This window comes from Eurosta solidaginis, chromosome 4, assembly GCF_040869045.1.
Source record: "Eurosta solidaginis isolate ZX-2024a chromosome 4, ASM4086904v1, whole genome shotgun sequence".
Lineage (NCBI taxonomy): Eukaryota > Metazoa > Arthropoda > Insecta > Diptera > Tephritidae > Eurosta > Eurosta solidaginis.
This window is the reverse complement of record NC_090322.1, coordinates 201,846,803-201,862,923: the sequence shown is the minus strand read 5'-3', so window position 1 is coordinate 201,862,923 and position 16,121 is coordinate 201,846,803. Positions and strand designations below refer to the sequence as shown.

At 35.0% G+C, this 16,121-nt stretch overlaps 1 protein-coding gene and 1 long non-coding RNA gene across 2 annotated transcripts in view; one reads left to right on the top strand and one right to left on the bottom strand.

The window, feature by feature from the left end:
• Positions 1-1,723: 1,723 nt before the first annotated feature.
• On the bottom strand, positions 1,724-7,072 carry LOC137248931 (uncharacterized). Its single transcript, XR_010952218.1, has 3 exons — positions 6,877-7,072; positions 2,014-2,081; positions 1,724-1,915 (listed from the first exon to the last, which is right to left on the bottom strand). It is a non-coding gene; the product is annotated as an uncharacterized lncRNA (long non-coding RNA).
• A 6,035-nt stretch (positions 7,073-13,107) lies between these two features.
• Positions 13,108-16,121, top strand: part of Hesr (HES-related) — a 152,637-nt gene continuing 149,623 nt past the window's right edge. The window contains exon 1 of the mRNA XM_067784575.1: positions 13,108-13,242. Coding sequence (XP_067640676.1) covers positions 13,207-13,242 — 36 coding nt within the window. The 5' untranslated portion in view covers positions 13,108-13,206. The remainder of the gene's footprint in view (positions 13,243-16,121) is intronic.

Sequence of the window (16,121 nt, the reverse complement as noted above, 5' to 3'; positions counted from 1 at the left end):
ATCGACGGCATTAGCTTGCATTTTATCAAACTTACACTTCCCTTTGCCATCTCTTCACTGACACAAATATTTAATTTTTCTATAATAACCAGTAGATTTCCAAGTGAATTGAAAACGGCGAACGTTATTCCCGTTCCTAAATCAAATTCTTCGGTTTCCTGCAAAGACTTTAGACCAATTAGCCTACTGTCTGCTTTATCCAAAGTATACGAAAAGCTACTATCAAAGCAGATAATTGAAAATATTATGACAACCACTTGCTGTCTGAAGTCCAATCAGGTTTCAGAAAAGGGCATAATTGTGCTACATCCATGTTGAAGATTCTGGAATATATACGTCCAGCTTACGACAACAACGATCTTACGGTGTTAGTACTTCTAGATTTCCCAAGAGCTTTTGATATGGTTGATTTTAAAATACTACTTCGCATGCTCGAAAATTACTATAATTTCAGCCCTTATGCAATTAAGTTAATACAAAACTATCTCACTGGCCAATTCCAGCGAGTTCAGCGCGGTGATAGACTCTCTGATTTAAAGTCCATAACGTTGGGCGTTCCACAAGGATCAATCCTGGGACCAGTATTGTTTACACTTTTCATCAACGACATAGCCGCCTGTTGCCGCCACGCATCTATCTATACATCTTTACGCTGACTATACCCAACTCCACATGTCTCGCCCGATCGGGCTCTCCGAAGACTTATATGTTAGGCTAAATAATGACTTAAAGGGCATAAGTAACAGGGCTCGCTCAAATAAGCTACATCTTAATGCGTCAAAATCTAAGGCGATTGCAATAGCAAACGCAGCATACGATTGAAGCAGCCTTCCTGAAATTTTGCTAAATGATGATAAAATAGGTTTTCAGGATATGGGTACCAATCTATGCTTCAGAATTAATTCTAGTCTTGTGCTGACCATAACAGCTTTGTGGTGGGTAAAATATATAACACCCTTCGCCATCTTTACAGAACTGCCTACTTACTACCGCGAGACACTAAACTGAAGCTGGTCAAAACTCTTATAGGACCTCAAGTTTCTTACAGTGAACTTATATATGGTAACCTTGATTCGGTATCGCTTAACAAACTTCAGCTGGCCATAAATAATGCCGCCCGATTTGTTTTTTCCAAAAGAAAGTACGATCGCATATCTTCGTATGCCATGAAAATACTCGGGAGTGACGTTTGCAATTTCTTAAAATGAGAAATCTATGTTTCTTGCACAAACTTCTGCATTCTCAATATCCCCCTTTCCTATTTAATAAGCTAACCTTGTGTCAGTCCACTCGAACCTTAATTCTGTTGATATCGGCTTTTAAATACTCGACATCCTCTAGAATTTTCTTTGTCAGTACAATCCGCCTATGGAACTCACTTCCTTCCAAAACAAAAGCAATTCGTAATGCAGGATGTTTCAAACAAGCAGTATTATATTTCCTAAACTCTTAACTTACCCTAATTTACATATCTCAAACCTTCATTCTTCAAACGTTGGTCTGGAATTGTTTCTATCACACTATTAATAATTATATACATATATGCTTTTTATTATTTTTAATAAAAATTTTGTACTCATTCTTTATTAGGTTTATTTATATGTAACTTCAATTTTTTGATGTAATTGATGTACGACCTAAAAGACAGAGTCTTACTTGTACAAATAAGTATTAAATAATAAATAAATAGAATAAATAAATATGTAGGTGCATTAGACTGATTTTTAAGCAATGTTCAAATTGTTAAATTTTCATTTTCTTTCTTGATAGTAATTTTTTCTAGTATCACAAAGTAGATAGCTTTGCGGTTCACTTTTTGAATTGAAAATAATTTCATAATATTTGTATGTATGTATTAGAGGTTTACGCCGATCACTTTATCGGCGGCGGCGGCATCTTGGTACTGCTGCGTCTGCTGAAAAGAAATAACAATTCTTTAAATCATTTGTGGCTCCTGGCCGATCGCGCACAAAGGCGACTTACGCTTGCTATTAATGGTATATTAATACTCACGACTCTCGGGGCACAGTTTTTTCGGCTGGATTTCTTCTTTAATTCAAAACGATATTTTACAATGTTTACTAATTTTTTGAAAAAGAAAAAAAATATGGAAAGTGGGCATATAAATTTATTATATATCTTTTCTTTTAGTGTTTTATTTTAATAACTTGGTTAATTGGGTGATGCAAAGTCCGTGTTAAGCTGATATCGGCAAATATAAGCCAACGGTGCAGTTAGGGAGTGAAATATGTATGTATGCATAAATGTATGTAAGTGAAGTCAAGTGAATAAAATCGGTTCAAAGAATGAGAATTTTATTTTTAGACAAATTAAAGAAATGGAAGAAATCACAGAATATGTAACAAGAGAAAAAAGAAAGAAATTCAGTTAAAGTAAGAAGTTAATGTCTAAGTTAATTAATTTTTACACCAATCAATGCATTTATAATTTTTTGATGAATACGTAAAAAACTGTTTAGCCTTTTAGGTGTTGAAAAAGATCTTTCAGCCGAGCATGTAGTTACCGGAAATGTCGCATAAACTTTTGACAAAGAATATATTGCTGGAAAAACATTCTTATTACATTGGTCTAAAGCTTCAATAGCTGATGCTGGCCGTTTACAAGTTTCCTCCTAACTACATTTTTTCCCATAAGGCAAACTCAGAAATAACTGTTTCGGTGTTAAAACAGTCGAATCTCGAAAAAGTTAACAAAAATGTCTCAAGAGTAGTTTACTTTTCCGAAAATGAAAATGCAGTAATAAACATAGTTTTGGGATATAACACATTGAATTTATTTAACCGTCTTGTTCATGAATAATTTGTCTTCTTAGTTCGCATGGCTGGGTACACGGGTACCACAAGGCAGTTCATACGTGAGAACTCCTAGTGGTACCTAGTTCATACGTGAGAACTCCTAGTGGTACCTGGGTATCCCAGCCATGAAAAACTAGTAATAAAAAACTCATTTATTAAAAAACCATCTTTATGAAAGAATATTTGAAAAAAATTTCTATCCTTTTTGTAGAAAATTTATTCCCATACAATGCCACAAAATTTTAATTCATTTCTATTTTTAGATTGTTTAAAAATGGCTTTTGAATATGCAAAAGGTACCCGGGTACCCATCTATACACAGGACGGTTAAATGACTTAGTTTGAATCAGTACAGAGCATAAACTTAAATTTAATTTATACTGGCTGATTTCAAGTTCACAGAACAGACAAATTAATTTACTGACCTTGTAGATATCGACGTGCCATACAAAAAGTAACACTTTAAAATTTTTTTACAAAGAACTCCTCTGAAAAAAAATTTGTAAGTGTTACCTTTCGCATGGCACGTCGATATGTACTTATTAATTTGTAAGAGCTGGTTTAAAGAAGCAGTCGAGATTTGTTTGTTTTTTTTTCTTTTGTGTAATAGATTTTGAAAATTTTCGCCCGCATATTAATAAGATCTGGTATCTGATTTGTATCATTATTGTTCTCATCCAACTGCTTCCGAAAAACTCACTTTCTGTTGTTGCATATCTTGCTCGATAGCTGATTCTTCATCTTCCGTAATTTGATGGTCGTTCCAATTTTCAATGTCGTCAATGCTGACGTCAGCAACACCAACCTTTAACAATAACACAGAAATAAGGGAATACCCGCATTTGTTTTTATTGCCAAAAAACGGTTGGATTTGAAAAAAGCTCAGAAAAGTTAACCAATAATTAACTTTTTAGAGCGCTACGTACACGCTCAAGCTCGTTCAAATTAGCCGAACGTCTAACTTTCTCGAGAGTTAACTTCTTCGGGATTCTACTGTAATACCTTTATAAATTTCAAATTCTTTTGCATCACTTTCACTGATGTTAACTTACTTCAAAGAGCAAATCGATGGAACAAAGAAATTCGTTTTCTGAATAATTTATTTATGTTGAATGAATTTGTCTTTTAATTGTAGGAAAATATCATCACTAAATATAATAGCAATAGTCACCCTGAAATACGCTTCAGGATCTTGCACACTAATTCCCATCACATGCACACGAGTTGCGCAGAGCGAAATTAACTTACAAGATGTAGCTTGTGGAAATAACGTTTTAAATTTTTCAGTCGAAATTAGTGATCTTTTAGCAGACTTTTTGAAAAAGGACGCAAGCGTCCTAACAATAACAGTTCACAAGCATGCCCCAATGCAAGGTTTAAAGAATGAGAGCAGCAGTGTACATACAAAGTTGCAGCAAATTGCCTTCTGATAACAGCCTGTGCTCCATTGAAACCTCCCTTCATTGCAGCTGCGTCATCACATCCCTGCCCGATCATAATTATATTTTTCGACTATACCTATTGCCCTTAAGGTTTTAATATATGTAACTTCCGCCATATAATGGCCAATAGTTTTTTGTAAAGCTACAAATTGCAAGAAGACCTCACGTATAACATATTTTCCAGAATCGATGTCAATATAACGCACAGAGGGATAATGCTCAATTTGTGCAATATCTGTTGTCTCGTCTACAAAGACAAAGAAAGATTTAGCCTTATTTATCCTTTCCACAATTTTGCGTTGAATTATCTCTCCGCAAGTTGCAATGATTTCATTTTGAATGGTAGGACTTAAATAAGTAGCATTTTTAGCTGCATTTTCAAAATGAGTTTCGCCATTTCATCGCCACAAGCTATTCTCATACATAAAAGTGCCCGTAAATTACCATCATTGTGGTCCGGCTCTTTATCTAGCGGTCCGCAGTCATCTGTTCCCCTTAAAGCTAGTTGCTTCCGGCCACATAACTTAATCACCTCAATAATTGAAACCAATTTACTTCTGTTTACTTTTATTTGCTCCATACGTGCGATTTAAATCTGCGATCGTATATCAGGCACCGCCTTTGTCTAAGTTTTTATGAAATTATCAGCGTAAATAATACTATGTAGAAGCATGATATTTGCACTTTGAGTGCGCTTCAAAGCATTCAATGGCATTCTTCCATTTTTTGAATGGTTCAGTCACGAATGTCTTCAAGTGTTGATGATTCCCTTTTCCGGCATAGTTATGGGGCAAAAGAACACAATATTTGCACAACGCACCCGTTCCTTTGGCTTGCGTATAATCAAGCCATTAATATCTATAAAAGTAGCGCAATTAATCATATAAAGATAAATGTGGTACTAGGTTAGGTTAGATTAGGTTTGGTGGTAGCTACCCTGATAGGGAAAGCTCACTTGGACAACATGACTGTCCGTTGTGATACCACATACCATAAAATAAAATAAAATAAACGTAGATATAGCTACTTAGAGAATCGTTGGGTAGCATCGATAATGTTCCGAATGATTCCTACTTCAACCTTGGATATATCCTCGGGTGATCCAATCAATCAAGCATAAAGTGATTTGATGATTCCACCTCATCATCCTCCATACAGCTGCAGCAGGATGGAGTTTCCAGTATATTGAGACGTACCGCATGGATACCCATGGGACAGTGCCCTGTCAAAACCCCAATGACCATTGATATGTGAGCCTTAGTGAACCCAATTATTTCAGCAGACCTCTTGCCATTCACTTTCGGCCAGAAAGATCCTGTTACCCTGGAGGTTGGTGTCCGCCCAACGTTTGCTGAGCTGGCCCGAGGCCTAGCTATGGAGGAGCAAACCACCTACAGCCATCTTCATCCGGTTCCGTTGTGTCGATGCGGGCTAAGAGATCCGCTTGACAGTTTCCCGGGATATCACTATGGCGCAGGACTCAGATAATCTTAATTATAAAGTAGTTCGATGCAATCGCAAGCGAGGTCAGGCACTCCCACACCACCCTCGATCTCACTGTAGTTGAACTAAAGTCCTTGATAACCGCTTGGCTATTAGAGAGGATGTTGAATTCCGTAACCGTAGTAACACTGGATAGCATTTTATCCACCGCCTCCTTAATCGCAGCAACTTCCGCTTGGAGTACACTGCAGTGATCAGGCAACTTAAACTTGCGGCGGCTTACATTTAGTTTGTCTTTTGACAAAAGACCAAAGAAGCATGATTTTTTTTTTACCAGTCCGAACACTGCTCACAATGCACTAGAGCTCTTTTCCTAAAAGTATGCAATTTTAAAACGCAATGAATGTAAAAACCATATAGCATAATTTTATGGGGGAATGATATTTTATAGGATCCATACCGATTATAGCACTTTAAATACAGCGTCACAAACAATAATAACCAGAGAACTCTGCAATAACCGAAATAAGTTCCACTCGCTCATTATTCGTGTTGCTGGTTTCCGCCATTGCCAGTTTCCAATGCGCCGCGAAGTGTTAAAGACGTCCGTTCGATCGCGTAGTGATAACTTAAATTTGAGGCAGTAAAAAGTGTGTGAAATAATATAAAAAAATGTTTATAATAAAATAGTTATTTAAAAAAAATAATAAACTTCAATATCAGTCAGTTTATAAAATATTTCCGTGCACGTTTTAAAAATTTAAAGTACACAAGTTGCCAAAGCTCGTGCCCGATGAAGAAAAAAATGTGCTGAATAAAAATTAGTGTGTGAGCGAGTATGTATGTATGTATGTATGTGCATTAGACTGTGGTTAATAATTTAAATGTACTTTATTTTTTTCTCGATGTTAACGTTTGTAATTGTAAATAATTTCATAATTCGATCTAATGCGCATACCTAAATATATTCTTGCGTGGGTATAAACGTGTTAAAATTTCATTAAAAGGCGTTATTGTGCACAGTAAGAAACACAAATTGGTTAAATGCTTTATTATAACAAAATTGAAGCCAAAAGTGCAGTTGCATTATTTAAGTTATGGATTGAAAATGCATGTGAGTGTGCATTTAAGTGAAGCGAAGTGGATAAAATCGCTTTGAAGGATTAAAATTTTACCTTTATACAAATTAAAGAAATCACAGAATGTGTCAAAAGAGAAAGAAGAAAGAAGTATAGTTCAGATGATAATTTCTTATTTGATTAATTTTCACATCAAGCATTTTAAAATTTTCCAATGAGGAAATACTGGGAACATAAATATAAATATTTAAGGGGAGTCCCTATAGCCGCAGTTCATCTTTCGTGTCCGTGCCAATTTCTCACTGAAAATATATCAAGTGAAATGTAAACAAGAAATGAGATACAGCTTGCATAGTATATATATATTTTTTTTTTTTTTTGTAAATAAAGAAGAAATACATAGATGGGACTAACTACTAGACCGCTGGTCGTTATTTGGTATACTAGAAAAAAGTATAAGAGATTGTGTTCCAATCCGGCTTGTATTTAAATACGAACCAGATTTGGCTGAAACACTGGTATAGAATATGGAAAAAAAAATATTGTAACGAATTTACTGCAATTGCTCTTATTTGCAATCTTCTGCTAACGTTCGAATCACTAAACTGTTGAAGACATAACACCACTATTCAATAATGCAAAATTGCCTTTATTAAAGTACTTTTCAAAAATAACACTGCTACTGCTCGACAGATGGAATGCTTACATCAAACTGATTGTCGCGCCTCTACTGTTGCTGCTTTTATAATGTGCGGTTTCCTTGTTCACATATTTCTAGGCGCTTCCATCTCCACAACTTACTAGTTAGTTATCAGCTATATAATTATAACTACAGATGCACGTGTATAGCTTCTCATATGCGCGTGTATTTGTGTGCGACACTTCCACAATTATAATTGCATACTTTTGGGAGCATTTCAGATAAGATATCTACATTTCTTTGTGCGTCTCTTCTCCGCTGCGTGTACGTACATATGTGTAGACACAATGATTGAATTACTGATGTGCATTCAAGTCGCTGCTGAGCATCGGCTTAGCGATGATAGTATCCCTTATTGCTGCTAATATTCGTTACAATATTTTCTAGATTTCAAACCAAATGGTTTAAACTTAAAACGCAGTTTAACGTCAATATTTGTTATTTACGCCGAATCTCTTGAATTTTAAAACAAATTTCTTTTGATTATATATGCAGCAAAAATGGTTTAAGTTAAGAATAAATATGCACTTAAACCATAACAATAATGCACTAAATAGTATGCCTGAAAAAATTGGATTTGTCTTTAGGTAAGCTTAGTATTCACGATCGAGCACGTTCTATGCTCGTGCCCTGCGCTTGCCAGGCTAAGACTCCAGCTATTAAGGGGGTGATACAGCTGTCAGATCTAGAAGCAGCAAGTGGCTTAAGTCCTAGGAAGCTTCTAGTATTTGCCAAGAGGACGGAGTTATTTTATAACATAGGTCCTGGTTTTTGATAGGGGTTTTCAGTTTGGTCGTTAAAACAAACTTCTGGTAACACTGCGGACTCATTCAGTCTATGTGAGGTCCTCATGGACCGGCCAGTTCAACCTTAATCTAACCTAGTATTCACATCAAAAGAAAAATGAAAAGCCCATTCAAAAATACGCCCAAGAAATGATCGAGAAAAAATTCGTTTGTCAAATAGTATTCAATTATTTAAGAAAAGTCTTACGTCCTCTGCTACCGTTTTCTATAGATTTTTTAACAAACATGCACACGGAAGCCCTGGTTTCACAAAGAACTAAATGTGGTTCTCATTTTTTTTTATGCAACCACTAACAACACAGTCGGCCATATACCATCGATAACGGTATAAGTGTTCATTTTCTCTTGTTTGGTGTACTCTCTGCAACTTAAGTTCGTCTCAAGTTCGAATGTGTTAACTTTAACAAATTATCTTCTAATGCATTCCTGAATCTGACTTTAGTGGCTTAAAGGGAAGCCGCTTCATCGATAACTGAGAGATAAAGGAAATATCAAAATTAAGTGGCTGCTACTTTTTTCACACAATAAAGATTCAAGAAATTTTCCATAATCGTTTTCTTATGACGTGGATACTGCGCTAAACGCTGTTAAAATTTTTCCCGAAAAAGCAATGAAATATTTCAGACCGAACACTAATCCTTCCCTTAGGTCCAGTTTTTCAGTAAAAGTTCAACTCAGTTTGTCAGTTAAACTACGCTTAAACTTATTCTGCAGTTTTTCAGTCTACTTCAACTAAAGTTTAAGCTGAGTGTAAGCGGCCGATTTGGGAGGGTTAAACTCTAGTTAATCTATCAGTTATTTGCGTTCATTCCAAATGACGTCGAATATACCCAACAAGCATTTCGGCTTGAGTACCATTAGAGACTAACTAGGCATACTTCTAAATTCTCACGAGTTCTTTCGAAACAGTAGCTCAAGTCGAGGACATAGCGTACTCAAGAAAAGAGGGCATTTTTTATAAATCAAAAATAATTTATTTCCACACTTGTGGTTCTCTAACTGGTCTCGGATGCAAGATTCCATACTACAATATTTTCACGAAAATAAAATAAAATATAAATAATTTAATTTTGATTCACTACGCTTCATTACTGCTATCTACCAGGTGTTTACTTCTCACAATAAACCAGGGATGCACCCTAACGTTAAGCTAATCGTTTATCAAAAACTTTCCACCGTTTCTGTTGAAACACTTCGAAATATTATCGATAACGAAATTATCAAGATAAATTGTATTTCGTTTTTAACCGAAACGAAAAGCTTTCGTTAACGTTAAAAACGTTAACAAAAACGTGATACTTTATGTTTGAATTGTGCTGGCAATGCTATAGCCATGGTGAAGCCGTAAGGTGGTAACAGCGAGTGGACATACACACACAAACTCCATGTAATTTGTTTGTGTAATTCGTTGGTGGCAATGTCAAAAATACTCTGAGAAATGTTCGTACTGTCGAAATTCATGAGAAAAGTTGCAATCAGCTTGGCTAATGCTTTCACCTTTAATGCCTCCGCCATCAATCAGCTTTGCCAGCATAGTTTGAAATTAATAATCAACATAAACGATTTGATTTCGTTTTGATATGGCAGAACGAAAAGAAGCGAAATGACTTTGTTTCGTTTATTAACGTTAATTATTGTAACGAAATGATATCGGTCCGTTGGTTAAGCACGCCTGCAACAAACACCAACAGCTTTGGTGGTACCACCTTGGGGATTTTTTTCAACTCCACCTCAACTCGATATCGAATGTAGGATATAAACTGTAGAAATGTGTTGAATATTCATTTCGGAACTGTAACATTTCTCAAAATCTATCGAAGTGGTTATAATAGGATAATAATTTAATGATAATAACGTTGGAAATCAAGGAGAGAACTCTGAATTATACAAAACTTCTCAGAGGTTGGATAGTGATTGGAGAATGAAGTTGGATATTAACTTGAGAACTATCTGTTTTAAGAATAACTAAATAATGTTGTTGGATATCAACTCCAGAACTAAATATATATTTCGCTGGAGAAATTTTTTTCCATGTTTGTATGTAAACAAAATCCAGCTGTTGCCGTATTTACAAATTATCTAGATAATAAAAAACAAGTAAGGAAGGCCAAGTTCGGGTGTAACCGAACACTACATACTCAGCTGTGAGCTTTGGAGACAAAATAAGGGAAAATCACCATGTAGGAAACTGAACCTAGGGTAACCCGGGAATGTGTTTGTATGACATGTGTATCAAATGAAAGGTGTTAAGGATTGTTTAAAACGTAGTGGGCCTTAGTTCTATAGGTGGACGCTTTTTCGAGATATCGCAATAAGGGTGGACCAGTGGTGACTCTAGAATGTGTTTGTACGATATGGGTATCAAATTAAAAGTATTAATGACGGTTTTAAAAGGGAGTAGCCCTTTGTTGAATATGTGAAGGCGTTTTTGAGATATCGACCAAAATGTGGACCAGGGTGACCCAGAACATCTTCTGTCGCTAATTTATTTATATATGTCATACCGCGAACTGTATTCCTGCCAAGATTCCAAGGGCTTTTGATTTCGCTCTGCAGAACTTTTTCATTTTATTCTACTTAATATGGTAGGTGTCACACCCATTTTACACAGTTTTTTCTAAAGTTATATTTTGCGTCAATAAACCAATCCAATTACCATGTTTCATCTCTTTTTTCATATTTGGTACAGAATTAGATACAGATAAGTACGTGAACTAAGTTTAGTTAAGATATATCGTTTTTGCGCAAGTTATCGTGTTAACGGCCGAGCGGAAGGACAGACGGTCAACTGTGTATAAAACCTGGGCGTGGCTTCAACCGATTTCGCCCATTTTCACAGAAAACAGTTATCGTCATAGAATCTATGTTCCTACCAAATTTTACAAGGATCGACTTATGGCATTAAAAGTATTCTAGACGAATTAAATGAAAAAGGGCGGAGTTACGCCCATTTTGAAATTTCCTTTTATCTTTGTATTTTGTTACACCATATCATTACTGGAGTCGAATGTTGACATAATTTACTTTTATACTGTAAAGATATTAAATTTTTTGTTAAAATTTTACTTAAAATTTTTTTTTTTAAAAGTGGGCGTGTTCGTTATCCGATTTTGCTAATTTTTATTTAACATACATATAGTAACAGGGGTAATGTGCCTACCAAATTTCATCATTATATCTCTAACGACTGTCAAATTACAGCTTGCAAAAATTTTAAATTACCTTCTTTTAAAAGTGGGCGGTGCCACGCCCATTGTCTAAAATTTTTCTAGTTTTCTATTTTGCGTCATAAGGTCAACGCACCTACCAAGTTTCATCGCTTTATCCGTCTTTGGTAATGAATTATCGCACTTTTTCGGTTTTCCGAAATTTTCGATATCGAAAAGTGGGCGTGGTTGTAGTCCGATTTCGTTCATTTTAAACAGCGATCTGAGATGAGCGCCCAGGAACCTACACACCAAATTTCATCAAGATACCTCAAAATTTACTCAAGTAATCGTGTTTACAAGCGGACGGACAGACGTACGGACGGACGGACATGGCTAAATGAATTTCTTTTTTCACCCAGATCATTTTAATATATAGAAGTCTATAAATATCTCGATTGGTTTATGCCGTTACGGATTACCGTTATGCGAACAAAGTTAATATACTCTGTGAGCTCCGCTCAGCTGAGTATAACATAGTTGTCGCACAAAAAAGCCTACCCCAAAGGCGGCCTTATACTGTGACCGGAAAGCTGCTCAGTAGTTTAACTGGAGTTTAAATTTGACCAGAGTTTAAGCAAACTTAATTTAAGCTTAGCTTAACCAACTTCTGAAAGACGGGGACTTAAATTATGCAAATTTAAAACGTAAACATAAACCACAGATAACAAGATAGTATGGGAAAGATCAATTTTACAGCATCCATAGAGATTCTATGTATAAATGCAGCTTCCAAAGCAATAACCAACCCCTTAACGCCAAAACTTTATAGCCAAAAAAATATCTTAAACGGTATCAAGTGCGCAGAAAAGTATGCAACATGGTATGATATGGCCATAAGGAAGAACCGCCTAAGTCCTACGTAAAAGTATGGCAGTTAGGCTGTTATTCTTTCTGCGCACATGGTACTTAATGTTGTATACTGTCTTGGATGTTGCTTGGCTTTTGGGACAGAGAACCACAGAGTGTTTTAGTGCTCTGCATAACGTTAATAAGCTCGCTCCACTCGCTCATTATTCGTGATGCTTGTTTCCGCAATTTACCAGTTTCCTATACGCCGCGAAGTATTAAAGACGTCCGCTCAATCGCGTAGTGATAACTTAGCGTTTAGGAAGTGAAAATGTAATGTAAATGTAATGTATGAATGTGTATAATAAAATTATCATAATTAGAAATCAACGTTAGTCAGTTTGTTAAATATTTCTGCCTTTGTTTGTGTGTTCATTATAAAAATTTTAAGTTTACAAGCTGCTAAAGCTCAACAAGAGCCGGCTGAAGAAAAAAAATATGCTGAATAAATATTGTGTGTGCGAGAATGTATGTAGGTGCATTAGACTGTCTTTTATGCAATATTAAAAATTTATGTTCGTTTCCTTCTTGATAGTGATTTTTTACTAGTATCACACTTCTTTGTGTTAAGGCCGTTTTGAATTGAAAATAATTTCATATTTCGGTCTAATGCGCGTACCTACATTCTTATGTGTATAAAAGAAAATTGAAATTCCGGTTGAAAGTGTTATTGTGCATAGTAAGAGGAAAATTTTATAAAATTGATATTTATATAAAATAATATATTAAGCAATAGTGCAGCTGCACTAACCGATTTAGGGAGGGAAAAATATATGAGTGTGCATTTAAGTGAAGTGGATGAAATCAGTTGGAATATGAAACCTAAATTTTAGGAAAATAGAAGAAATGGAAGAAATCACAGAACATGCCAGAAGAGAAAGACGAAAGAAATACAGAAAAGGTAAGTAATTAATTATTCTTTCAATCAGTTTTTACATCAATCAATGCATTTTTAATGTTATCAATGAAACACTGAAAAATTATGTCTAAATCATGAGCAATACTCCCTTAAGGAATCGTTCGTGCCCGGACATATTTTCTGTTTACATTTTTCTGGTTCGTTTCCCATTACGTTTGAGAAGATTGTGAAAAACCAAGTAAAATGTAAACAATAAATGTGTTCGAACAAGAACGCTCAATCCCTCTTATATGACTAGAGATGGGAAAGGGGTAAATACCCATATGGTAAATACCCGGTAAATTGGTGGCCACCGTGGTGTGATGGTAGCGTGCTCCGCCTACCACACCGTATGCCCTGGGTTCACACCCCGGGCAAAGCAATATCAAAATTTTAGAAATAAGGTTTTTCAATTAGAAGAAAATTTTTCTAAGCGGGGTCGCCCCTCGGCAGTGTTTGGCAAACGCTCCGGGTGTATTTCTGCCATGAAAAGCTCTCCATGAGTGGAAAAACGTCGATGCTTATACAAAAAAAGAAAAGTAAAGGTGACAATAATGTACAAATGTAATTCAGTTTGTATTAAAATGAAAAATTGTCTTAACAAAGTTTCAAAATTTATTCCAAACTCGCTGTGACGAACATAAATACTTGATAAATGATAATTTTTGCACGCTAGGTTAGGAGCTTTTAGGCCGTTAAATAAAAGGCAAAAATAAAAATTTCCTTTACCCTTCTACGCGTTTCGACGCTTTTCTTATTCCTACATTGCCCACTTATTTTGGACTCGTTTCGGATTCTTAAATTAAGAGCGCCGTGAGCATGTTTGAGGGGTAGCTTTGTATGCGTAAATATGTGTACCCTATAAACATTCTCTTACAGTTCTGGAGTTCAATATGGGTCTTCAAAAATGCTATCACCTTAGAGCCTTTTATGACTGCAATATGAGAAAATTATGAACAAACGAAAAATATTGAAATCAGTAAACTAGGCAGGTCCGGAATAAAAACTCAGACATTTTTCTGCGACAATTTATTCTAAATAAATAAATAATTCAACTAATACTTATTTCATTTCTATCTTATCCTGATGGCAGTTTTATCACAACAATTTTCTCCCCTATGTTTTCCGCTTCGAATATATGTCAAAAATTCTTCCTAAACGCGCTGAAATAGTGTCTTTAAAAGACTCAAAATTAGCAGTATATGCCGCCAATAAGGCTCATATATGATATAGGAAGGAGACTTGTATAAGACTGTTTGCTGGGTTGTTTGTTTAAAATCAAAACGAAAATTTTTTAATTTCAAATTACATATAAATTTAATTGCTGAATTATAATTCCAAGCAGCTTCGATTCAAATGATTTTTGAATACCCAAAAAAAGATACAAAAGGTATTTTCCTGGTATTTACCCATAAAAATGGTAAAACCCGGTAGAATCCCAACTCTATATATGACTGAACACAGTTGTCGCACAGAAGAGCTGCAAACCTATCGATGATAGTTTTATTTTTGAAAAACCAAAATTTTTTAGTTGCGATAGTCGATAGTTTCAAAAGTGACTTTTTCATGAAATGCACGCATTTTTGCATAACTTTTTATTAGATTCTCCGATCCATGCCACAGTACTTTCACTTATGCATTTTTAATCGTAAAAATATCTTATGTGAGTGCAGGGTAATTGTAGGCGTAGTGTGTGAGATAGACGTGTAGTCGAATTGAAGGAGGGTTACGAACTTTTTGTCGGCGTGTTATGAATTGGTTATCGAAAAGCTATCGATATGTTATTGAAAATTTATCGATTGGTTATAAAAAATTTGTCGATTTGTTATCGAGAATTTATCGATTGTATATAAACAAGTTATCGTTATGCTATCACAAAGTTATCAATTTACTTTCGGGTTGTTAGCACTCCTTTGGCAACTCTACAAGTAAACTTTTTATCGGCTAATTATCAATTTGTTACCAAATTGTTATCAACAAATTATTAGTTTTTTCGTGATCCATGCTGTCTGGAAGCTGCAGTTGAGCTTTGTTTAAGAAAATTTAAAGAATATTCTTATATCAACGTTATAGTATTGCAGATGCTCTTAGTACAGTTACAGTCAGTTTTTTATTGATTATTATTTATAGACGGCTGTTGTAAAAATGGCTATCTGTAACATAACCTAGTCCCCAAGTACTGTAATATACCAGATATCTAAAATTGTATATGAAGTTAGCGCAGTCCGGCTGTAAAAAGCTTTTACATATAGATATGTTCTTTCGATAACATAACAGTGCTCACTGTTGGTGATTAACTGCGTAACTCAAACACAAGCAAAGATTTTGTATACATGAAGCTTTGAGACATAATAGTATTTATCTACGGTACAAACTTGAATTTAGCCATAAAGTCTTAATTAAAACCATACTGCATACCCAATCCTTTTGTGATAGATTAGACTGGCGCACCAAAAAAGAGCTATGTACATGGGACTAGACCCATCTTCCTCTATATATTTCGGGGAGCTGACTTAAATTTCTTGTCAGATTTGCCAATAACCCTAAAAATATCGAGATACGTATTTGCAAAAAAGTCATAAGTTCAAAAATTGCGGTTACGAAGATAAAACTAAAAATTTTCCAATTAAACAAGGATATATCTGAAAAAGTTATAATTTCAAATAATTTATGAAACTAAAACTTAAAATTTTCCAATTAATACAAGGATGTTTATAGTGTGTTTAGATGTTCTGAATAGGAATTGGAAGTATGTATTTGCATTTGAACTCAGATTTTACATGGCAGATATTTTTGCGATTTGAAATAGCATTGTTGATATGGAATTTTGAATTCTTGCTTGTTTAGATATTATTTTTAGCGCAAAGTGCACGAAGCTACGA